The 22,784-nt window shown below is 51.1% G+C and overlaps 9 protein-coding genes across 9 annotated transcripts; 4 read left to right on the top strand and 5 right to left on the bottom strand.

Moving 5' to 3' along the window:
* Positions 1-209: 209 nt before the first annotated feature.
* ALTATR162_LOCUS8291 (uncharacterized protein) lies at positions 210-2,426 on the bottom strand (the record flags this gene model as incomplete). The annotated part of the gene is made up of 5 exons (XM_043315921.1): positions 210-820; positions 881-1,840; positions 1,899-2,009; positions 2,058-2,235; positions 2,307-2,426. The coding sequence occupies 5 exons, from the start codon at positions 2,424-2,426 to the stop codon at positions 210-212; spliced, it is 1,980 nt and encodes a 659-aa protein (XP_043171856.1).
* Positions 2,427-3,398: 972 nt separating this feature from the next.
* Positions 3,399-3,945, bottom strand: ALTATR162_LOCUS8290 (uncharacterized protein; the record flags this gene model as incomplete). Its single annotated transcript, XM_043315920.1, has 3 exons — positions 3,399-3,614; positions 3,667-3,797; positions 3,852-3,945. The coding sequence occupies 3 exons, from the start codon at positions 3,943-3,945 to the stop codon at positions 3,399-3,401; spliced, it is 441 nt and encodes a 146-aa protein (XP_043171855.1).
* A 533-nt stretch (positions 3,946-4,478) lies between these two features.
* On the top strand, positions 4,479-5,354 carry ALTATR162_LOCUS8289 (uncharacterized protein; the record flags this gene model as incomplete). Its single annotated transcript, XM_043315919.1, has 3 exons — positions 4,479-4,682; positions 4,734-5,115; positions 5,164-5,354. The coding sequence occupies 3 exons, from the start codon at positions 4,479-4,481 to the stop codon at positions 5,352-5,354; spliced, it is 777 nt and encodes a 258-aa protein (XP_043171854.1).
* Positions 5,355-5,875: 521 nt separating this feature from the next.
* On the top strand, positions 5,876-6,868 carry ALTATR162_LOCUS8288 (uncharacterized protein; the record flags this gene model as incomplete). Its single annotated transcript, XM_043315918.1, has 1 exon — positions 5,876-6,868. One exon carries the CDS (start codon positions 5,876-5,878, stop codon positions 6,866-6,868), a length of 993 nt encoding a protein of 330 aa, XP_043171853.1.
* Positions 6,869-7,445: 577 nt separating this feature from the next.
* ALTATR162_LOCUS8287 (uncharacterized protein) lies at positions 7,446-8,600 on the top strand (the record flags this gene model as incomplete). The annotated part of the gene is made up of 1 exon (XM_043315917.1): positions 7,446-8,600. The coding sequence occupies one exon, from the start codon at positions 7,446-7,448 to the stop codon at positions 8,598-8,600; it is 1,155 nt and encodes a 384-aa protein (XP_043171852.1).
* Positions 8,601-8,722: 122 nt separating this feature from the next.
* Positions 8,723-10,528, bottom strand: ALTATR162_LOCUS8286 (uncharacterized protein; the record flags this gene model as incomplete). Its single annotated transcript, XM_043315916.1, has 4 exons — positions 8,723-8,974; positions 9,035-9,139; positions 9,191-10,401; positions 10,456-10,528. The coding sequence occupies 4 exons, from the start codon at positions 10,526-10,528 to the stop codon at positions 8,723-8,725; spliced, it is 1,641 nt and encodes a 546-aa protein (XP_043171851.1).
* A 528-nt stretch (positions 10,529-11,056) lies between these two features.
* Positions 11,057-16,544, top strand: ALTATR162_LOCUS8285 (uncharacterized protein; the record flags this gene model as incomplete). The annotated part of the gene is made up of 8 exons (XM_043315915.1): positions 11,057-11,362; positions 11,417-11,689; positions 11,746-11,887; positions 11,940-12,108; positions 12,278-12,671; positions 12,733-12,823; positions 15,351-15,428; positions 15,481-16,544. 8 exons carry the CDS (start codon positions 11,057-11,059, stop codon positions 16,542-16,544), a joined length of 2,517 nt encoding a protein of 838 aa, XP_043171850.1.
* A 1,491-nt stretch (positions 16,545-18,035) lies between these two features.
* Positions 18,036-19,275, bottom strand: ALTATR162_LOCUS8284 (uncharacterized protein; the record flags this gene model as incomplete). The annotated part of the gene is made up of 3 exons (XM_043315914.1): positions 18,036-18,519; positions 18,590-19,074; positions 19,126-19,275. 3 exons carry the CDS (start codon positions 19,273-19,275, stop codon positions 18,036-18,038), a joined length of 1,119 nt encoding a protein of 372 aa, XP_043171849.1.
* A 1,290-nt stretch (positions 19,276-20,565) lies between these two features.
* ALTATR162_LOCUS8283 (uncharacterized protein) lies at positions 20,566-22,515 on the bottom strand (the record flags this gene model as incomplete). The annotated part of the gene is made up of 6 exons (XM_043315913.1): positions 20,566-21,128; positions 21,178-21,750; positions 21,789-22,195; positions 22,246-22,345; positions 22,399-22,443; positions 22,494-22,515. The coding sequence occupies 6 exons, from the start codon at positions 22,513-22,515 to the stop codon at positions 20,566-20,568; spliced, it is 1,710 nt and encodes a 569-aa protein (XP_043171848.1).
* Between the last annotated feature and the right edge of the window lie 269 nt (positions 22,516-22,784).

Raw genomic sequence — 22,784 nt, 5'->3', positions numbered from 1 at the left:
TACGACAACGTAGCATATGTCAGTACGGAGCTGGATTGATCCAAATCATTGTCGTATTCAGATTTGGGAGAATTATGTTCTCAATTTTAGAGGCAGAACTCGGTGTGAAACAAACAAGGGCAGGCCTTAGTTCGCTTGGTGCACAACTCGAGAACAGCCTATATCCATAGTCCTAGCGCACGCAAGATTAAGTTCCCTTTCTACGATGACTATAGCGTCACCAAGCTCCCTACAACTGCAGCAATGACCGCACTGCCCAGAACGCTCACAGAAAGACTAGCGGATGCAGCTGCAGTATAAGTAGGCATGGGGATGCCGGTTCCCGAGGGTGAGGTCCCATTACCAGAGGTACCAGTACCCACGAGATCTGGGAACAAGTAGCTGGTGTTGGTGTCTACAACAATCCAGTTCCGCACCAATGCCGTTCCATTCATGACTGACTCCCATTGCTCCGCCGTACACTGACCGGGATCAAGAACGTAGCACTGTGTGCCTTCGTCGACGATTGGCTCATTAGTAATGTTGTACACATCACCTGGTCCTTCAGACGCATAATCCGGGTTTTCGGTGGTAGAGATATTTCCGGTGCTGATGTCGCGATTAAAGAGTGCACGTGTAAAGATCCTGTACGCAGTCTCGGGCTGGTAAGCCGGTACCTCATGACCAGCTTCATAAACACGTGTGAACGACAAGTTTCCGTACTGACGCACTTGACCTCCAGTATAGGTGTCATTGACAATGACAGGTGCGTACCCTGCACCTGCGAAAGAGGTTGCATTGTCGTAAGGAATTGCAAGGGAGAGCAGCTCACCGCCATACCCTGTTGTTTTATGCAAAGTTAGTTGATGTGCCACGCGCAGGCTTGCGGAATACTACTCACAGTTGCAGGCGTAGTCTCGGTCACCGTACACTAGTGTAACCTTGATACCTTCCTCGAGAAGGTATGCTAAATCTTCCTTCCAGCCCGGACGTGGGTAGTCGCCGATGCCGCGGAATGCTCGCGATACCGCCGAATTTGACTGAGTCCAGTTCAAGGGCACTCCTAGCCCCTGCTGCACATGAGGCTGATTGAGCCAGCCCTGATACCACGGAGGTGGGAAGGCTGCAGCGCCGGGGGCGGAGATGTCGTAATAGTTCAGGTCGGTGTCAAAATAGGGGTCCCGAATTGTCTCAGAACAAAATGTCTCGGCAGACTCACAAACTTCGTTGACGGTCTCATTGAACCCTTGATTGGTAGGGTCGTACGCAAGACTCAGGTTGCGGCATTCTTCAATTTGATCAAGACAGCCTCCTTCGCGGTATAAGTTGTCGAGCACTTCTTCATAGCGCGACTCATTCACGGCCTGGATACCGTAAGTATTGTTGTACTGCATTGTTGGGTAAGCCGGCCACTGCACGTAGCGGTCAATGCAGCCGTTGATGATGAGTAGAGTGTCAAGGTGAAGTATGTGAGTCTGTCCGGCTTCGCTCCAGGTTCCATTCTCTATCTTCTCGTTCTGTTCCTGGAAATAGGCCGCGAAAGCAGGTCCGTAACGACCTCCGTACGACTCAGTTGCGATTGAGATTCTATCATCATTGGGCTTGTGTTCAGGGAATTCCTGGAACCAGACTTGAGCGAAGTTCCAGAGAGCTCGTGCTGAGTTCTCAGTACCACGGGTGGTGAGATTGTAATTTTCACTGGGATAGGTACCGACGTAGAAGCTGTTGTTTTGTGAGGGGACAGGACCATTTTCAAAGTCGACCACTTCAAGATCACCTGTGTCTAGATTGGTGGTGATGTTGACCAAGCTATCGTAGCTCATACCAACTTGGACGGGCTGGTCGAGGTATAGCATGTTGACTTTGCTGTTCAGCCTTTGTCTTGTATAGATCGGATGTGATAATTCGGATGAACTCACCCTCGTTGTTCCATGACCACTCGTTGAGATAAGTACTATTAGAGTCGGCGCCAATGAAGCAAGGTCCATTTTCACGCAACAGGCCAACGAAAGAACTAGAGCCAGGTCCACCTCAACAATGTCAGTGAAGGTCACAAGAGGCATTGGTAAGTCGCCTACCGTTCATCCAAATTGATAGAGGGGCATTTGCAGGATCTTTCCTCGATTCAAAGAACCAAAAATAAGTATTGATCTCATATGTTTGGTTTTCGACTCCAAGGTCGGCCAGTGCTCCAACCGGGAGATGAACATAACCGGAGAAGCTTCGGACGCCTTCGGTGGTTTCGCAAAGGTCAGTCTGGTGATAGTTAGTGGACATTTCAGGTAACGTACGAAGAATTAACCTGCCTCTTTGTACGAGATTGTGACTCCCTCATCAAGCTGAGACTCTAGGATGGTTATGCCTTCTGGCTTTGGAGGGAATTGGGCGTTGACGACCCCGCTCAAAAGACCGGCTGCTCCGAGTAGAGAGAACCCAAAGGCAGCCATGATGATGATCAACGTGCGAAGAGTTCTACCTCTCCACTTCCTGGCACGCGTAGCCTTTGGAAGGGTATGTAGCTTCAGTCTTTATAGTACGTCGCACGACATTGGGGTACATTGATGCAGCTGCATATCGACCAGGTACGAGCTTGCATGAGCTTACATGTCAGGTATCGAGCTTCCTGATTGAGCTATAGCGCGCGCACCGTTGCAGCGGCGCTGATCTGAGGCAGCCCATTCATGACGTCGAATCGCCTCTTAGCGAAGTGATATGGGCGGGGAACAATGCATGGCCAAGACTGCCAAGGATGCTTTTCGTCACTTGTTTGTTCGGCAATGTCTTGGTTGATCAGTTACCTGTTGAGTGGGGTAATAGGATTGTTACTGAGTAGCGCATGGGGAAGGTGGTGAAGCCCGCGGTGATAAGAGAGCCAAAGTACCGAGCAAGTGGAGCACGGCGGGGAGTATAGTTCGGTTCGGTTTTACTCTTGCACGCATTAAATCTGTCAAATGATCAGCACGCAGTACCAAAGGTCAAAGCCAAGATCTACCTTATACACAAGTAGCCCAAGCAATGAGCGGCGCATTGCCAATGTCGCTACATGTTCCGGATATGGCAAACTGCAAGTTGTTCCCACTTCGACGTAGGGTTTCGACTGTGGTTGGAATCTTTCCATAGAACGCGGTTTTAGCGTTGTGCATTTTTTATCGATGAATTTGTATACAGTGGATATAGTAGCAATCCGATAGTTGTTGCTAACGCGAAGATGGGAACAAAGGGGGCAAAAACCTCCCTGAAGAAAGGCCTCATTCGAGTACCCAATGCGCCACAGAACGCCAATCGCAATTGCCTTCCCAATAACACCCAGCAAATATGCAGACAGAGTTTACATCGCAAAGGAGATGGCCCAACTTATTCTAAACTTGGGTCCAATACAACTAAACATTGGGTATCTGTCAAAATCATATTCTCACAGCTTAGACAGGCGCGCCCCAAGCTGCGCGTAGACGACGAGCGAGCTGTATGTCTTTCTGTTGTATGGTGACACGCTTGGCGTGGATAGCGCAAAGGTTTGCGTCGTGGAAGAGGTTGACAAGGAAGGCTTCGGTGGCTTCTTGTAGGGCTACAATGGCTTGACTTTGCCATCTGTTGGGACCATCCTCGGTTGTGACTGTTTGCGCAATCTCGCGGACCTGGAAGGGCATTAGTTAATGGTGTGGTGCTGTACACATAGCCGGTGCTTACGAGGCGTTGGAATGGGAGTTTCAGGAGAAGCAAGTCGGTCGACTTCTGGTAGCGCTTGATCTCACGGAGAGCGACGGTGCCAGGCTTGTAGCGCTTCTTCGCGCGATCTGGCGCAGGTCCTGCTTGGCCAACTGTGCGCATGTCAGCTCAGATGCGCAGACTCGTCAGTTATACATAGAACGTACGTCGCTTGCCCGAGTCCCTCCTGCTTCCAACACTTGCTCTTCCGCCCCGCGAGGGCCGCGCCTTGTTGCGCCTTGTTGGAGATTTCGGTGGCATGACGATGTTGGTATGTGGGAATGCTGCACAGCGTGTTGGAATCTGGAGGGACGCGATGCGCCGAAAGAATGCGCGCGGTGGGAGGGGTCAGGGCGCGTTCACGTCACGAAAAGTCGCGAGATGCCAAAGCGCGTCGGGGATCACTTGGTACAAAGTCGAGTCTCGCGGACAAACGTCGTCGTCAAGAATAGCGATGAAATGGCATGGAAGGGTCGCGATGGCGGATGAAGCACGGGCGCATTGTTCTACTTGGTGGGCATTGTGGCTGGTCCGCTTTCACCCAGGGCAGGAGCTTGGACCGTGTCGACTGTCCGGCGGGTCGCGGAAGGTACGATCGTGTGGTGATTGGACTAGCGCCTTGGCAGACCGTCGGACAAGTTACGTAGCCACATGGGGTCCATCTGTCACTCGGAAAGTGACTGCGTTTGCTGGGCGACACCTGTCCCTTCGTTTTATATCCGGTTGTTGGTGCTGGAATCTGCTTCTTCCTCGCTTTCCTGGTTCCGTCTTGTTCCCAAAGCAACCATTCCACCATGGCGAACGTCTTGCAAGGAGGGGACGGCATGATGGGAGGAGGGGTCGGAGGCTTTCCGCTCGAGCAATGGTTCTACGAGATGCCCGTATGTACGCGTTGGTGGATGACGGCGGCGCTGAGCGCAAGTGTGCTGGTGCAATGCCACATCATCTCGCCTTTCCAGCTCTTCTACAGTGTGCGCACTGTCTTCTTCAAGAGCCAGGTCAGTCCATTCCCATGCTTGAGAATCGCTGCTTGCGCTGACACCCGATAGTACTGGAGACTACTCACTACCTTCTTCTACTTCGGCCCACTCAGCCTCGACCTCCTATACCACATCTTCTTCCTCCAACGATACGCGCGACTGCTCGAGGAATCGTCGGGCCGCTCAACAGCACACTTCGCATGGCTTCTCACCTTCGCGTCTACGCTCCTCCTCTGCATTGCGCCCATATTCTCCATGGCCTTCCTCGGCTCGGCTCTGTCCAGCACGCTCATCTACATCTGGAGCAGGAAGAACCCAGACACAATGCTCAGCTTTCTCGGGCTATTGGTCTTCAAGGCGCCGTACTTGCCTTGGGTGCTGTTGGCCTTTTCGCTGATCATGCACGGGACGGTACCCAAGGATGAGATGTGCGGCATCGTTGTCGGTCATAGTATGTCTTCTCCCTCAACTCTTTAGCATGTCGACTAATCATTATCAGTTTGGTATTACCTCAACGATATTTACCCGCCGCTCCATAACAACCACAGCCCGCTATTCCCACCTGCCTGGTGGATCCGTCTGTTCGAAGGGCCTCCCGCTACCGCGGAGGAGCCTGTCGAAGATGAGGCAGCGATGGACACGGACGTAAACGCGAACGGCCATGACAACCGGGTGGACGCTGCACAATAAGCACCATCATAGACACGTGCATTTATATCTGGCGTTTGGCGAACACTCATGGTTTTGAGATACCCTAGCTGTCGTTGATGCATTGATAGTGTGCATTAGCCTTGTATATGCATCTACTAGACATGGACAGAATTGCTTACCTTGCTCATATTCTCTCCTAATGCTTATCTCCGTTGTGCCATTGGGGTTGTCCAATCAAAGTCTACAACATGCTCTTTGCGAGAGGCTCAAGCTGTAGACAACTACCCAGCTCCTGCCTGTCTGGGCGTAGAACCTTCCTATCCGGGCTAGCATCTCCGCAGACCTGCATATCATCGCTCATACTCTACCGGGTCTCGATCGAACACCGCAGCCATGGAACGGGCATGGCCGATACCGTCGGGACTATTGGTTGACAGAAATTGCCATCACAAGTTGCTTATAATAACGCGTGCCCTCCAATGTGAACGTTACCAAGTTTTCTTCCTGTCCTTCACTACGAACAGTCCGATCACAGGCCAGTCAACCTCCACCGTCTTAACATGGCGCCATCCAAGTCACTCCTGCCTCTCCTCGCGGCTGTCCCCTACGCTTCGGCTTGGGGCTCTCTGGGTCACACCGCGGTCGCATACATGGCGCAAAATCTCGTCTCTCACAAGACGGCCAAATTTGCCCAAACTCTCTTGAACGACACCTCGTCCGCATACCTAGCCAACGTGGCAACCTGGGCCGACAGCTACCGCTATGAGGCTGGAGGACAGTTCAGTTCTGTCTACCACTACATCGATTCTCTGGACAACCCGCCTGAAAGCTGCAACGTCGACTACGAGCGTGACTGTTCCGAAGAAGGTTGCATCGTTTCTGCTATCGCCAACTATTCCAGCCGCGCTTTCCAGAAGTCTGTTGGTATCGTTGAGCAGCAGAAAGCTCTCAAATGGGTCATTCACTTCATTGGTGATATCCACCAGCCACTACACGTAGAGAACATTGCCGTGGGTGGCAACCTCATTAATGTCACCTTCAACGGCGCGCACACAAATCTCCACTCTATCTGGGATACAGCAATCCCCCAAAAGGCTTACGGCAACTTCTCTCAAGCCAATGCATTAGCTTTGGCCAATAATCTCACCGCAGAAGTGAAGCATGGCAAATTCAAGAAAGAGAGCAAGATATGGCTCAAGGGCTTGAAGGCGAAGGATGCAGTCAGCAGCTCCATGACCTGGGCTCGTGACGCCAATAGATACGTGTGCTCTACTGTCATACCTAATGGTCCTGATGCAGTATTCGCGCAAGAGCTGTCAGGAGCGTACTGGGACACTGCTATTCCAGTCGTCACCAAGCAGCTCGCAAAGGCAGGATACAGGCTTGCCGCTTGGCTCGATGCTATCGTTGAGCTCAATGAGAAGAAGGGTCATGGAAAGTGGGTGCGAGAGGAGAAGAGGGCAGTCAACCTACAGCCATGGCAGGAAGAAGCAAGGCAGGCCCGACGTGAATTTGGGCCTGACTGTGGATGTGGTGAGGAGCATGCGCATTAAAGGACTTCATTCAGAATTTCGGTGGATTCGTACAGTTGAAGGATGTAGACTATATGACGAGATATCGAGACGACAATGATGAGACAATCTGCTCATTAATGCAACGCTGGCCAGCAACTGGATCACAGTGCAGTGCGTATCGTTTTTATGCCTTACCTCGATCCGACAGGACATAGGGGCTGCCGAACGGCACGTGTCGCGGTTACTCAGCACCCGCCGGCGTTTCGCACTCTTCTCCCGTGCCGTCTACATTCCACCGTTTACTGACCATGTATCCACTGCGATCCACCGACGAGTGTCTGCGATGGGCAGGCCATCAGCGCGACGAGCATGCGACAGGTGCCATGCCGTAAAAGAGAAATGTAGGCGCATCCCTGGCCAGGACACGTGCGAACGATGCATCCGACTTCAGAACTCGTGTCAGACCCTACGACCAGTCGGGACAGCCGGACGCAAACCTCGGTACCAACGCACTGAGGATACCACACGCTGCCAGCTACACACGGCTCGGAGCGATAGCAGCCTTTCTGTTGCTGCTTCATCACCACAATGCCCAGCCTCGGCCGCCACCCCAGCTATGCCGGATTGGGACTTAGTATCGCTGCCCAGGGCCCCACCCTTATTCGCCGACCTGACTGAGCGGGAACTGTACCTTGTCAAGAGCGTCTCCCAAGGACGAACGCGCATCGACCAGTTCTTAATCTCGTCAAGCTTTCGCATCTGCCACCACAGAGCCTTTGCGCAACAACTCCACAACGCCACTTCATGGGTTCAAGACTCGTTGATCGCCACGGCAGCTCTCCTGGCTTGCGAGTATGAGCCTGGTTCCGGCCATGAGGACCGAGTCATCGGCCACAGACGCGCAGCTTCTGCAGTTTCCACATTGCGGTCTGTGAAGAACGTCGATTCTGGAGTCCTTCCTACTGTTCTGATGCTTTCAGTAAGCGCAATCACCTTTGCCCTACATATTTCGGGACAATCGTTGGAGATATGCCGATACAGCCTCGACCTCATTAAGCCCATATACGAGTCGACAACGAAACTTACCTCAGACTGTCTCGCCTTCGTCATCTGTCTCGTTCAAGCCGAGACTGAAGAGTGTATTTTACGGGGCGAGGTACCAACCTTACGATTCAAGGCTGAGGGACTAGATGATGTCGTTGATCGATACCTAGGCATCGCATGGCCCATGTTGCCATACCTTTACGACGTTTGCAAGATCGCCAATTCGCTACGCCATGACAAACACCTTGATATATCTGAAATTACTCAAGCTTTAGACGCAATTGAAGTGGCCGTTGAGGGATGGATACCAAGAATGCCCGAAAGCCACATTACTCGCTTCTTGCAAGAAGAGCTGGCTAGTATTTTGGCTCAAGCAAGACTATATCGCTGGTCCGTTTTACTTATCACACACCGACTAAGACGTCCATATGGTGCAGCGGCAGCAAAAGGGACGGTCATCTCAAATGCCATCCTAGAAGAGCTGCGCTTGATTCTCCAGTCCACCGGGCGCTCGGTACCAGGTGCCAATATCCCGTACATGTTCGCTTGCTTTGAGTTGGTCGATCCAGCTAAACGCAAAATGGCGCTTGAGAAGATTGACGCTGTCGTTGAATTTTCCAAAGAACTGAGAATCAAGGTCAAGAAGCAATTGACAGCGTTTTGGATCATCAAAGATAACACGGATCAAATCCATTGGAGGGACATCATCTCATGGCTTCCTCAATGACAAACTTGGAATTGAAACTACACAGCTCAGACGTCTTTTGGCTTTGTATATTACGATCAAATGCACCTCGACATACTGCAGTGTCCTTCTGAATTTGGCTGTCACGAGAGCAGCAATGTACCCTACTCAAGTGTTCGATGAGCTGGCTGTCGCATCGCCATCCGCCTATATTTCTCCGCCGTTGCGATCCTAATCTTCTTGCCCCACACTAGCAAGGGTATAGGAAGCAGCAGGACCGCGAAGCAAAAGGCTGCCGTAATGATACACACGTTTTGCAACCCCATATCCTTGGTCCATGGTGTGACCGCGAAAAGAATAACGACTGCGAACAAATTTCGGACGAAGACGATACCTATCATGACGTCCCCGAGGATCTGAACATGTGCAAGTCAGCAATTGTTGTGCATTCAAGAAGCGCAACGTTGCCAGCTTACCTCTTGATAGCAATCTGTCACATACGCAAGGGCAATGCCGCTAGCCAAGACGAATGTGAAGCCGAACAAGCCGAATCCCACGGCTAACACTATCCAATGCACGCCCTGATGGTACGGTTAGTGTCGGACAATAACCATCGAAACCTCTGAACATACTCTCACCAAAGCCAGCCCGAACATTAGAATACCCGCTGGAAGCAGCACTGCCGAAGCAAGAGCAAGCCACAGTCGCATTTCTGGTTCGTATATTCCTCGATTTCGTCTGGCAAACCACATGATCGACCTGTCATTCAGGAAACCGCCGACGAAAAAACCCAAGAACGAGCCAGTGAAAGGGGCAATGTTCATGAGTCCTACTCCAGATGGCCCGAAGCTGTACGGCGGTTGCAGCAGATAAACCGCCTGTAGCGAAGACATCAGTGCCAAGCACGCAAGTACCGTACCATAGGTGAGAGCGGCGTAGCCGACCGCGGGGAAAGTGAGCAACACTACAACTGGTTGGTAGAAATGGTGGCCGATCGGTTGTTTGGAAGGAGTGAAGAGGGCCAAGCGCTGGCGATACGTTTTCCGTGGCAAGTTCGTGTCGATTCTAGATTGCACTCGCTCCATGCTACTGTGTATGGCGTCCCCTTTGACGTCTGCAACTTTCTGCGACTCCGAGTTGGCATGAATGGTGCTCGGTCCATGTGAGCCAGAAACACCATGGGTTACACTGCGACCGTTGAGAACTGGCACATACTTCGACTCTTCGAAGAAGAATAAGACGAGCGCGAGATTCAACGACAAGAAGATTGTGCACCACCACCAAATCCACCTCCAACCCTGGGATTCCACCACGAATCCGGAGGCTACTGGTCCGAGGGATGCACCCACGGATGTGAAAATGAGGTACCATGCGTTCATGGTTCCATGTTGGTGCACAAAGTACAGATCGGCAATGGTGATTTGTACAACAGCCTCGCTGATGGCACCTCCTAGTCCAGCAAGAAAGTTGCTGCCCATCCAGTCACCGTACGTCCTGGTCTTGGCCTGCCAAATCACAGAGCTCAATTGCAGTGCTGAGCTGATAAGGTATAGTGGCCGTCGCCCAAACTTGTGTACGAATGGCATGAAGATCATACAGCCGACCGCGAGTCCAGCACAAGACATAGCGGCTCCGTTATTCAGCTGGTCGACAGTGAAGTATAGTTCACGCATCAGGGACCCCCAGGATGTCGAGCCTGTCTGCAGCTGTACGAATGTCCAAAGCACAAAAAAACCGACTAGGCCAAAATTGATGGATTTTCGTAGTTTGCTCCAGTTTAAGGGATCGTCTGGATCAGAGCTTGGTACAGGTTGAAGGATGACATCTGACGCGGGTGTTGTCACTAGACGTTGGCTGTCAGGATGCGATCTTACTAGCAATAAGTGCTAAGCCTTACTATCCTCCAACCGGATGGTACCAGGCGCCCAGAAGTTTTCACCCTCCCCTCTCTGGGAGTTCGTGTCGGCCATCGTCGCTGAGGGATAAGGATCACAATGAATACACTACAAGCTGCTATCCACCCCAAGCATACAGCTTGTAGGATGAGTATTGACCCTTATCATTTCCCAGGCTTTCTTGCGTATATATATCGAATCGAATCCTCAGGCGGTCTTATTCCGTTCTGTGCCGTCCCCGCAACTCTATCCTGAACCCCGGAATACATGTTTCCGCTAACGAACGGGCCTAATCGAACGAATTGTGTAGCGAACAATCCCCCGGCTTGGCGTTGGCGGCTGTGGGGTAGCAATGCGCTAACGACTGCCGCTCAGACACGAAACGAGAGTACGTACTGACCGGCAAGATAACAACACCGTATCACGTTATCTTGTAAACGGAATCGAGACCACACTTTCGTCAGCCGAGGCTACATTCTACGGCAGCCGAGGGTACTACTAATATACATATTCAAGAAGGTGCCGATGCTCATCGTTGGTACCATTGCGTCTGCCCAGCCGTAGTCCAACCAACAACTCGCAGATTCCACTCATCACTCGAACATGGCTATCACTGCATGGGAAAGCAAAGTTGCTGCCAAACAACAAGCTGGCCGTGACAAGATACCAAAAGAATGGCTTCTTCCGGCATCCGTCATGAACTTGCTTCGAGTACCGCTTCCAGAGCATCCAAATCGCATAATCGAGATGGACATCCCGCGGCAATCGGGAATTTTGAGTGAGAAAGAGCTGAATATAACGGAGAAGTACACCGTCGAAGAACTGTTGGAACAGTTGAGGAAGGGTGTTTTATCGTCGCTAGAAGTTACGATAGCTTTCTCCAAGAGAGCAGCCATGGCGCAGCAACTGGTTCGTTTGAGTTCTTTCCAGAATGCCAACGAGTTGACTGACACAGTATCCTAGCTCTCTTGCCTTACAGAGACATACTTTCCTGAAGCACAAGACCGAGCACGCTTCCTCGACAGTGAAAGAGCTGCGGGCCGTCTCGTTGGTCCCCTTCATGGCTTGCCTATAAGTGTCAAAGACGGTTTCCAGATCGCCGGAACAGCGGCAACTATCGGCTTTGTCTCTTTCCTGGATCATGCATTATCGGAGAAGAACTCACCGCTTGTGGAGATCCTGCTGGAGCTTGGTGCAGTTGTATATGTCAAGACTAACATTCCGCAGACCCTGATGGCAAGTACACTATCTTATCGTGACCTTGAGAGGGATCATACACTAATGTTGCATAGACGGCAGACTCACATAACAACATCTTCGGGCGGACGTTGAACCCTCATAATACTGCTTTGACGGCGGGAGGCTCTAGTGGAGGCGAAGGAGCGCTCATTGCATTCCGAGGATCTCCTCTTGGTATCGGAACAGACATTGCAGGTTAGTACATATCTTTGAGTTTGTAGCTATCACCCTCACTGACCAAAACCAGGCTCTATCCGTATACCGTCCCTCTGCTGTGGCACGTATGGATTCAAGCCTTCTACAGCGCGTATTCCATTTGGTGGCCAGCCTTCTCCTGTGCGAGATGGCATGTCCTTCTTCGAGCCATCCGCTGGCCCGTTGGCAAACGACATACAAGCACTGCGTATCCTATGTCGGTCAGTCTTGTCAACGAGACCGGCCATGTACGACGCCACCGCTCTCGACGTCCCTTGAGAGACCTGAAGTACCGCCGAGCGCGCCGAAATTGAGACTCGGTCTTTTGACCGAAGACTCAGCCTTCCCGTTGCACCCACCGGTTAAAAGAGCACTGGCTCAAGCGGTCAGAGCACTAGAAGCCAAGGGTCACCAGGTTGTTCCTATATCGCCGTTGCGCGCACAAGTCTCCAATGCGCTGGCTCTCGGGTTTGCCTATTTTGGGCTTGATGAGCCCCCAGCGCATATAGCCGCTAGTGGTGAGCCTCTTGTACCGTCTGTGATTCAGGCTATGCAGACATTTGGCAGCTTCAAGTGCGATTTTCTGGCCGACTGCGAAGGTCTACAGGGCATACCAAGGGTGGCAGCACTTAATGTGAAGAGAGAGTCTATCGCGGATGAGTGGAGGAAGGTATGGAGGGACGAGAGACTGGATGCGGTAATCGGACCGGCGGCGCAGAACACTGCGGTTGCGCATGACACGTACGGATTACCGCCGTATACGTTGCTGCTAAACGTACTGGATGTAAGTTGTAGTCAAGCATCCGAAAATGCTAAGAAAGGAATATTGCTAACGGCCGTGCCAGTATCCCGCATGCATCATACCTTTCGGCAAAGCATCGAGTGCTCTTGACGCCGAGCACTTCACCATGGGCTCTGACCAAGTAGGTCCAAGCTGTAAGTTGTCATCTCCTGACTTTACATACTGTTGTTGAGATACAGGCTAATGTGTGCTGCGCACAGACGATCCCAAGGTCGTAGACGGCGCACCGACTTCGATACAAGTCTTCACGAATAGGATGCGCGATGAAGAATGTCTGCAGGTGGCCACTATTGTCAATGAGTGCTTGAGGACTGTGTAGGCTGGATAGCGCGTTAGCACCTGATCAAACGCACTTGAGCATTCTTCAGATCCACAATCGTTAACCTTTCAATCGAGAAGTACCAGTCTGACGAGAAGGCGGTGAGTGCACAGAAGCAGTAGCTTTCCTCTTGCATTGCTCTCGCATGCTGTAGGCGGTATATGCCGTGTCAACCGGTTGCCCGACCTGCTGTAGCGCCGCCTCCTTCTTCTTAGTAACTAGGCGAACTGTAATGTTCTTCCAAAAACCGCAGCGCGAATACTTTCGCTATTGCTAGCGCGGCTCAGTCCTCATCCCGATATTGAAGATAATGAGCGTCGTCCATGTCGTCTAACACGAGATGCCATTGCTGCTTGTAGTTCTGGAGCTGATAGTGCATCAGCTTGATGGTACTCGCCTGCGCTCCTCACGGTCTAGCGATCTGGACCTGGTCGGGCGATGTCGTGGTAGCTTCGCTTAGACTGGGCGATGTTGCTGGCATGCATCTCAAACACAAAGTTCGAGCACGACTTGTCGTGCATCGTATAATCATGCTCGATGACGAGCTGCATTTTGCTTTTCTGTAGTGAGTATGTAACGTTGGCCAAGTAGCTTTCCGTTCACCTCATGCCGCTAGGGGACATGAGCGCAGCCCGCGAGTCCAGGAGTCTGGCGCAGCGTATAGTTAGCTCAACGGGTCGAGTGTTGTGCCCCGATTGGCAAAGTCTTTGTCCTGAGCAAAGAGTCCAAGAATTGACAAGTGTGGTGGGGTTTTTGCGGGATTTTTGCGGGATTTTTGCGGGGTTTTAGCGCTGCTTAGGAGCTAAAGATCTCGGATAGTCCCGCAACTCAACGGGCGGTGGATAGATAGCAGTGCTCACTAGGCGGTTGGAAAGGCCGTTGTTGTAACAGTTCTGTGGTGTGATAATCAGCGCTGCCGTATGCGGCGCAGTCTCGGCTGAGTTTCAGTCTGGAGTATTTGCATACGCTCTTGTACCGATTGACTTTTACTTAGTCTCTGCTAGGCGACTCCTATTGATGGAAACCCTGTGTACCACACTGGCGCTTGGCGACTCACGTGTAGGTTATGTTAAATTCTATACATCCATACGCGAAACCCGATACTGATACCATACTTTGTGTCTGCCCACGATAACATTGCAGAAACGGGTTACAACACACGTGATGCTTCTCGTGGACTACTCTCGTAGGCTAAGATTTGGAAAGGGAAAAGGGCCCATACCACGTCTTACATGCGTCGTACGACATTTTGAATTGTAGCAGAGAAGCCACATCACTTAGACGGCACCTGCAATTCGGTGAATGCAAATGTGTTTAGGATTCAAGATCACTCCACACCCCGCACTGTATGCTTTTCTAGAGGCTTGTTAGGGTCTAGTAGATGTTTGCGGGGAACGGTCCGATCATCAGGCCGCATAATCGGTAACTGGCTGACCCATGCTGCTTCTACACATCATCTACATAGGCGTTTTGATACACCTACTAGCTGTGAATACCAAGCGGGTACATCTCTCACTCACATTGAGAGCTTCGTCGGAGGCGTCTTACGACGCTGCTTAGTGAGGTACGGGACTGCACGTATTACTCGTTCGTATAAACAAGCTACTGGGTGTAGTAGACTCCTCTGATGTGGCAAGCGCTGATTTGATACCCTAGTTTACATAGAACGCCTATGTAAACTAATAAGGGCCGGTCCTTTCCGCATGGTTTGGCACACCTAGCGCCTAGCTAAGCCTTGGCCTTCAAAAGCAATGAAGTCGCAGGTATTGATGCGCATTTTTTGGTATCATCAGGTGATGGGTGCAGGAACATGGAAGATCTTCGTAGCCATTATGCATACGACCATGTTCACGTAATGGCAACTGCAAAGGTGACTGCGTGTCAGACGACAAGATCATCTGCCATGGAACAAAACTCGATCATGCAAGTTTTATTTTGATGATGCTTAGGCTAGCAACACCTTAGTCTTGGGGCTCTCACCTGTATGAACCTCATCGAATGTGTAAGAATGATCAGAGATACAAATCTTGACAAGTGACATAAGACTGGCATGATACAGATGTATCAACTTCTTTTTTCCTTGGAATGCTACCAACATCTCTGGCTGCTATCCACGCAATCCTTTGATAGTTTCATAATCCACAAAGCTAAATGAGCTTAGCATGATGCATATGTACAATACTTTTGTTTTCTCGGAGTGTTCCCATTGCCTCCAGTCGCTATCAACCCCATTTTCTATTTTCGTCAACGCTAAGAAGATAGGTCAGACCTAGAACTGAAACAAGGAAAGGCACATCGACTTCTTGAATAGCTCCATGACAATATAAATACATCCAGTTCAGGCACTGTGGAAAGATACAGCCTGCTTCTTGTGACTTCACATCATCATTACCAGTTTACCTTTCTTCTACCACTCCGAAGTCAGTATTCCCTTGATGACGCCTGATACAAATCTGATTTTAATACACTTAGACCTCGAACAACACTCAAACATGGGCTCTACATCCATTGCTATGCGTCCCTGGATCTCTGTTGAATCCTGGGGCCCAGACCGCCTTGATGTCGTTGGGATCGGTATGGATGACCAGATGTACCGCAAGAGGTTCGACAGAGGCGACGGTGGCTGGAAGCCTAGCGTTGATGCTGCATGGGAGCCACTAAGTGGCAAGTTCAAGCAGATCCCCGCGGCCATTTCCTGGAGTTTCGGTCGACTTGACATTTTTGGCATCGGTCTCAACAACCAGATGTACTACAAGGCGTGGGGAAACAACAGGAAGACAGGAGGTTCTTGGATTGTTAGCGACTGGCAGTCCATAGAAGGTGGGTTCAAGAGCCCACCGGTACCTGTCTCCTGGGGCAATGGACGAATCGACCTCTTTGGCATCGGCATGGACGATCAGATGTATCGCAAGGTTTATGGGGGACAGTGGAGCCCGGGAGGCTGGGAACCACTAACTGGCAAGTTCAAGAGCCCTCCGGCAGCGGTGTCATGGGGTAGTGATCGACTCGACGTCTTTGGGATTGGTTTGGACGACCAGATGTACCACAGGGCATGGGAAAGTAAAGCATGGACTACTTCAAGTTGGACTCCGATGACTGGCAAATTCAAAAGCCAACCCATCGTTGTATCGTGGGGCCAAGGCAGACTTGACGTCTTTGGGATTGGGATGGATGACCAGATGTACCACAAAGCGTACAATGGAACAAACTGGGTGACCAAAGAGTGGAAGGGAATCAATGGCAAGTTCAAGAGCGTCCCGTCAGCGGTCTCATGGGGTCAGGGCCGCATCGACGTTTTCGGCATTGGACTAGATGACCAAATGTACCACAAGGCATACGACAATGGTGGCTGGGTGGGTGACTGGAAGGGAATCGGTGGTAAATTTAAAAGCGCTCCAGCAGCTGTCTCGTGGGGCAAGGGACGAATCGACGTTTTCGGTATCGGAATGGACGATGGAGTTTGGCAGCAATACTACTCGAACAACGCCTGGGCTTCGAAGTGGGGAGGTTTGGGTGGAAAGTTCAAGACGTTCTAGGCGTCCTAGGACTGTGCAGACCTTTCGGGTCCTTTTGGATCTTCAGTATAGGATCACAAGCTCAGCACAGGTTCTTCTGGTTCAACATTGGTAGAATCTTGCCAGCGGTGAGCTTGATTATGTAGTCGCAGAGCAATCACAGTTCTTCGCTTTAGATTACAATCTATATTTGATCAACCGTCGTCGTGAATGCGAGCAAGATGTGCAATTTTAAGGATTTTATCAATGATCAATCACAGCGACAAGGACACTCGGTATAGAAAGACCACATACCAATATTCCAGGTGAAGAAACTTGATGCATGACTAGAAGGCTCTAGACATCTAACAACTACAGGCTTGTTACTTCGACCGGACTCTATTCTGAAAACTAGCTGTCAAAGTTGGCTGACCGGGTCGATGATTTCACCTGGAGCCTACGTCAACGTGGTACCGGGCTCAGCGAAAGTCGCATGAGAACCAATTCAGGCTTCGGGCGCATCCGCGCGGCATAGAAGGGCGACAGGGCGGATACTTTCGTCGTTCGAGTCGGCGTTACGATATTCTAAAGGAAGGAATTGCTTTTGTTTCACTCACCACCAAAATCTATCTTTGGGACGATGATGGCGATGCGGCTACGATTAGATGGATAATGGGGCCAAACGACGTGGACGTTTGGTAGTATTACTGAGGATCGTATGATGCCTTAGGTGACGACCGATCGATGTATCGGAGTCGATTTCGCGCATCAGTAGTGGTAAACCAGGTTGCAGATAGCAGGTGGTGTCATAATTTAGTGATGCAGCAAATAATCTAGCCTCTTCCTTCTGGTGCAATCATAGGGTGCCTTTACCAGCTTTGCTTACGGGCCCGACGCTGTTGTGCTTGCATCACAGCAAGAGGCTCATCGCAGATGTTAAAGTATCGTCCTTTACGGCGCGGGTAGTAGCAGCATGTGTCATTCAAGGTGGACACAGTGTGGCATCACGATATGAGGGTATGCGTATGGTCCAGTGGCCGCGAGCGACAGGCCGAGGCAAATCTGATGCCCCTGTATCCAAGCCGAGTTCCACCGGCCAAGCCCCTCGGCCCGCCACGTGGAAGAGGGTCAGTTCATGCCAAACGCTAACTAAACAAGACCGCGACCTTCACGACCGGGTTAGACTGACTGACTGCGTTTCGTACCTTGTTATAGAACACACTATCAATCGATGTTCAGACACATGCAACACTACCTACGCGGGCAGCCAGAGAGTCATCCACATTGAGCATATTGGATGTGCCGAAGCTATCTACGACATGTCGGCCACGACAAGACACAAATATATTCACATAGATTCACGTCTTCTTGGACATAAAACCATCTATGGTTGTGTCGGAATCTCGTCGCTTGTACTGCAGAACCTGAGGGTGGGTAGCTCAGACACACTTATGCTTGGTGGGCGATTTAGGTGCTCCCAATCTATACAAATAAACAATGTCTTGTTTGCCAAAAGTATCATTAATAGCTTCATCAGCGGGCTATACCCAGAAACGATCTAGCTTTGTGATCAGACCGAGCATCGCTCTCAAACGTCACCGTAACGGTGTTTGTCTGCATGATGTGATCGTCCTCGTATGCCGTCAAGCGGCGAACTCTTCCCATCTCTTCGTCGTCTAATATACCCCTCTGACTCGAGTCATCTCCATTGTCCTCGATCACAGTCCACCGGCCCTCTTTTCCTTTTTCCATCGCGTGCACGGTCGTGGTAGTTGTAGAGTGTTGACTTTGGTTTAATCTTGACAGCGGTACGCTTTTGTTTGTTCGGGTATGCGAGCGTGAATAAGAAGATATGGTTTCCTTGAAGAACACACGGAGGACAGGAATGGAAGCGGCAATAATGGCGGTTGCTGTCTCGACGGCAGTCCAGATTGTGAGCTCCTTGCCGTTGTATGAGAAGTCTTTCTGGCCAAGTTGAATGACATACACCCCCTTCACGATTGCGCAAACACCAGATCTGGGAACTCATGTTAGTATTACTTCGAAACAATCTCTCTGGTGAGCAGGGTCGGTACGAAGGCACTTACAATACACCCATGCTCATAGCAATGCCCACTCCAATCTTCTCGCGGAGCTTCAGCTGTAATCCCCATATCAGATACCATGGTAAAAGCGCGAGCGCAAAATCCGCCGCAGCGCACCACGCAGCATTGAAAATACCATAGTTCACGGAGCGAGTGGGATCCCAGCAGGTCCCTGGAATAGTGTCGTTCCAGGCCTTCTCCATCGGGTGGCACCGAACCCATGTAGCCAGCGCACTTGGCAGCATTATGAGAAAGAGAGTCACGATGCAGAACCATACGAACCAGCGCAGGTAGCTTGTCGTGAGGCGGAGTAGCGTGACGCCAAAGGATATCTTCGAAAATGTGGATGCGAAACAAGATATCGACGCGGCAACGGACATGCCGAGGGAGATAGTGGTAAGGTACTTGACTGGAATATCTTCCATTCGCTTTCCGAACCCCAACTGCTGTCCTGCTTGGGTGATGGCGGCCTGGGCAAGTAGAAGGGCCTGTTCACACAATGTTAGCCCAATCGGGTTTATCATACGATGTAAACTAACCCATGAAATGGTCAAGATGTGATCATCCCACCAAAGACCTTGTCTGCGACTCGTCTTCGCATACAGCCTCACAGCCAAAAAACCACCACTCAATACCGTCAACATCCATGTTACGCCAGCAATTACAGGGCCATTATCCGGTACACCCATTTCTGTGCGCTCAGTCTGGAGGACCCCCAGTCTTTATCAACCAAAGTGAGTATGCGCTCATGCGTGATGAGCATCCATGTGAAGATAGAAGAAACAAGCAAAGATAGGCGGCCGTGGGTTGCGGGGGATGAAAACCATGAAGCAGTATCAGCCCAGACACTTTGGACACGGTCCCAACCATACCCAAGCCGGCGGTACATTATCTCGGCATTCGCCGAATTCTGTGGCGGAAAGGAAATGTGGTAGTTATGGGATGCTGGATTGTCCACTCGACACGCGACGTGGTGCGTTTGGAATTGGTACACTAGAAGCATGTCCTCGGGAAGTGGAGTCAGATCAGGCTAGCGTGGCGTAAACACTACATGTTTTCCTCGTGTCTTGCAATCGGTTGGAATGCATCATTCGGGCATTAAGCCTGTCCGAGGAGGCGGCACCGTTAGCAGAATATCCGGCAGTGAAATGGAGCCGAGTGATGAAGCAGGGACGAAAATGCTCGAGGGAACGCGATCGCCCAACATGGTGAACAAGGATATTCCTTCCAAGTACCTGGCTCCCGGAGATGACGAGGCGGCAGGTAGCTGTTGCAACCTGATGGACGGAGTTGAATTGTTAACATGGAGCGGCGGGCGCCCCATGCAGATGTGCGCCTAGGGGGTCTCAGATCAAGCGGGATGCGCGATCGCTTGTGCGATTTGTCGGACCGATCTGTGCAACCGACTGATCTCACATTCTAGACCGTTAGCCTCTTTTTCAACAATCGCATGCGTATGTGCAATGCGGCGATCGCACAATGGCTGTCAATTCGATGGCATTTCGGCAGTTCAGAGTAGACTTTCGGTGACAGAAGCTTTCAAAACACCGGGTGCAGAAGTTCTCGGGTTTCTCGTGTGTGGCGCTGGAGTGACGCGGCGTCGGCATCAAAAATCCGGCACTATCGACGGATGGCGCAGAAATAGAGTTCGCGCCACGTTGGAATGCAAGACACTCGCTAGCTTCGACACGAGGTGACAATCTCTGCAATTGCCGGTACCTGATGCTGGGCTGAACCGTTGAACTGGGCGGTATGATTTGCCCGGTCTCTTGACGTTGGGCAGAAGCGATGAACGTGCACGAAGATCTGGGTCAGCTTTGGCCGATCGCGAAGAGGTTCGGAATCGAGTCCGCACCAGCTCTTGTTACTGCATATGTATTCAGGCTATGTTGAACGGCTCAGCTCCAGACCGTTTACGTTCTCATACCTATTTCATAGACATTCCTGTAACTGGACCATTGCTTCAAGTGTACCTTGCTCTACCCCTTTCTATTGAACTGCTTCAGCTTCTCTTGCACGGCTTTCTTGACGTCGAACCCTTGCATGACGCTACCCCTCCTCTTTCTTTGCTCGATCTCTGCCTTGACTTCTGCTACTATCTCGTCAATTTCAGCTTCAGGATCGTCTGCAATACCCAGGAGAGGCATCTTAGCATGGCTAGTAACGCTATCTGCCGAGTTGGTCCTCGCTAGCCTTTCTCTTCGGATCTCTTCGCGTGCTGCCTTCTTGATCGCAGGATCGCTGTAGGGGTTTGCTGCGGCTGACGGCGTACGAGCCGACTGACGTTGAACGAGCTGCTTTCGGAAGGGGAACGATCTCGAGAAGAGTGCGAAGGATGCTGCGACACCGATCAGGGTGTAGAAGTAGACCCTTGCCCAGACCTTGATCGTGTCGGAGAAACCGAGCAAGATGAAGGGTGCAACTACATAGGCAAAGACAGTCTGCGTAAGGAAGACGGTAAATAGGTCATAGTATTTCTTGGAAGGCAAGGGCGATTTTCCATCAGGCGTCATGAACAGTGGGCGAATCAAACGGCGGCCATCTGGTACTTGTCAGCGTGCGATATGTTAGGCATATGTTAGGCGACCTACTCTTCGCGGCAGTTTGTACGAATGCTGCTAGGACAAACGCAAGGTAATAGCCAGGGTAAAAGCCATGCCAAAATGCACTGGTCACAAAAGTCGCTAGAGTAGCCCTGAAGCCAGGTTTCTGACCCTTTGGTGTCACTCGAAGATACATGTAGTTCTTCAACCAGTTATTGGTGTTGATGTTCCAAAAGCCAAGGTAAGCGCGAGCATTCTGCGCGCTCTCGATTTCGAGTGGCATGATGTTGGTGAGACGATCCCACTTGGGTCGGCCAGTCTTGGGATCAAGGCCGTTATAGCCGATTCCAGAGAGAATGCATGAACCCTCAGACAGACTCCAAACTGCATAGTACTTCATGCGAGTTGTAAGACCAAGCATATAGAGCTGCCAGACCCTACGGAAGAAGTTGTATTGCATGTACTCGCCACCAAGGAAGAAAGCTGGGTAATACCAGCTTGAGAACTTGATGAACGCTATAAGCCAGAGGGTACCGTATATTCCTTTCATGAAGGCAGGCATGCCGCTGCGAGGAATCTTACGCTTCTTGCGCGTTGGTGGCGCCTTCGATGGATCAGTGCCTGGGGGAGTGTGAACATAGTCGTGGTGATGTATTGACTGTAGTCGGCGTAGTCAAAGGCTGGACCAGCCATGATGGCGGGGAAGAAGAAGACGTAGCCAATGTAGTCGAGGATACTGGGCATAGTCCGGATGGCGTGGTCTCGCTGGACTTCGGTGAGTTCAGAATCAGGAAGGCGACCGTCTTGGACGTTCCAGCAGAAGGCGGTAAGCTTCATGACCAGAACCATTTGAGCTCCGGTGATGTCGAAGACAGATGGGTCGTTTACGGCTTGTCGGTAAATGTGGTTCACTGACATGTGGCCCATAAGGAACACGAACCCGATCCATGGCATGTACGGCGAGTGGATCTTAGAAGAGATAAGGTAGGCTCCGCCAGCACTGATGAGTATGGTTCTTAGGCCAGACCATAGGTCAAAAAGTCCCACTAGGTAGAACATAGAGACGCTGGAATCATTAATACTACGCAACACCATGTCATGAATGAGTTACCTCACCCTATCACGAAGAGATTCTTCTTCCATGGATCCTTGTCAGGTATCCTTTTTAGGATAGCAGCTAAGGGATATGACAAGTAAAAAGAGAAGACGAGCTTGACTGGGCGGGGTTAGCTAAGCAGCATCTTCCATGGGCACCTTGGAAGTTCTTACGCTCATCAGCCGAGTTTCCAAGCACACCAGCCACATATTCAAAAGCTTCAAAGTAGTCAGTATACCTGGTAGTGGCTCAATTCGCTAAAACGTACGTGCGTTGATGTAGGGCAACATGATGCCAACTGTCAAGCTGACGTAAGGCCAGACTCAGGAGACAATGGCGTAGTTTAGGGGGAGGTAACAGGAGAGCAACAGCGAATTTATATGCAGAACATCGACATCATCTCGGGGGGTGAAAGTGCAAAGGACGGTGCGAGTGTGTCTGGCGTAGGAAGGGAAGAGGGAAGCCAGGATGACGTCGCGGCACCTTTACCCGAGGCCCGTGCGAGGCTGCTCAGCGCTCACTGGTCAACTTTTTCGAGACACGAGCTCCACGCGACTTC

This window comes from Alternaria atra, assembly GCF_907166805.1.
Source record: "Alternaria atra isolate CS162 genome assembly, contig: 28, whole genome shotgun sequence".
NCBI classification, from domain to species: domain Eukaryota; kingdom Fungi; phylum Ascomycota; class Dothideomycetes; order Pleosporales; family Pleosporaceae; genus Alternaria; species Alternaria atra.
Note: the sequence above shows the minus strand (reverse complement) of the source record. Positions and strands in the feature narration are given on the sequence as shown.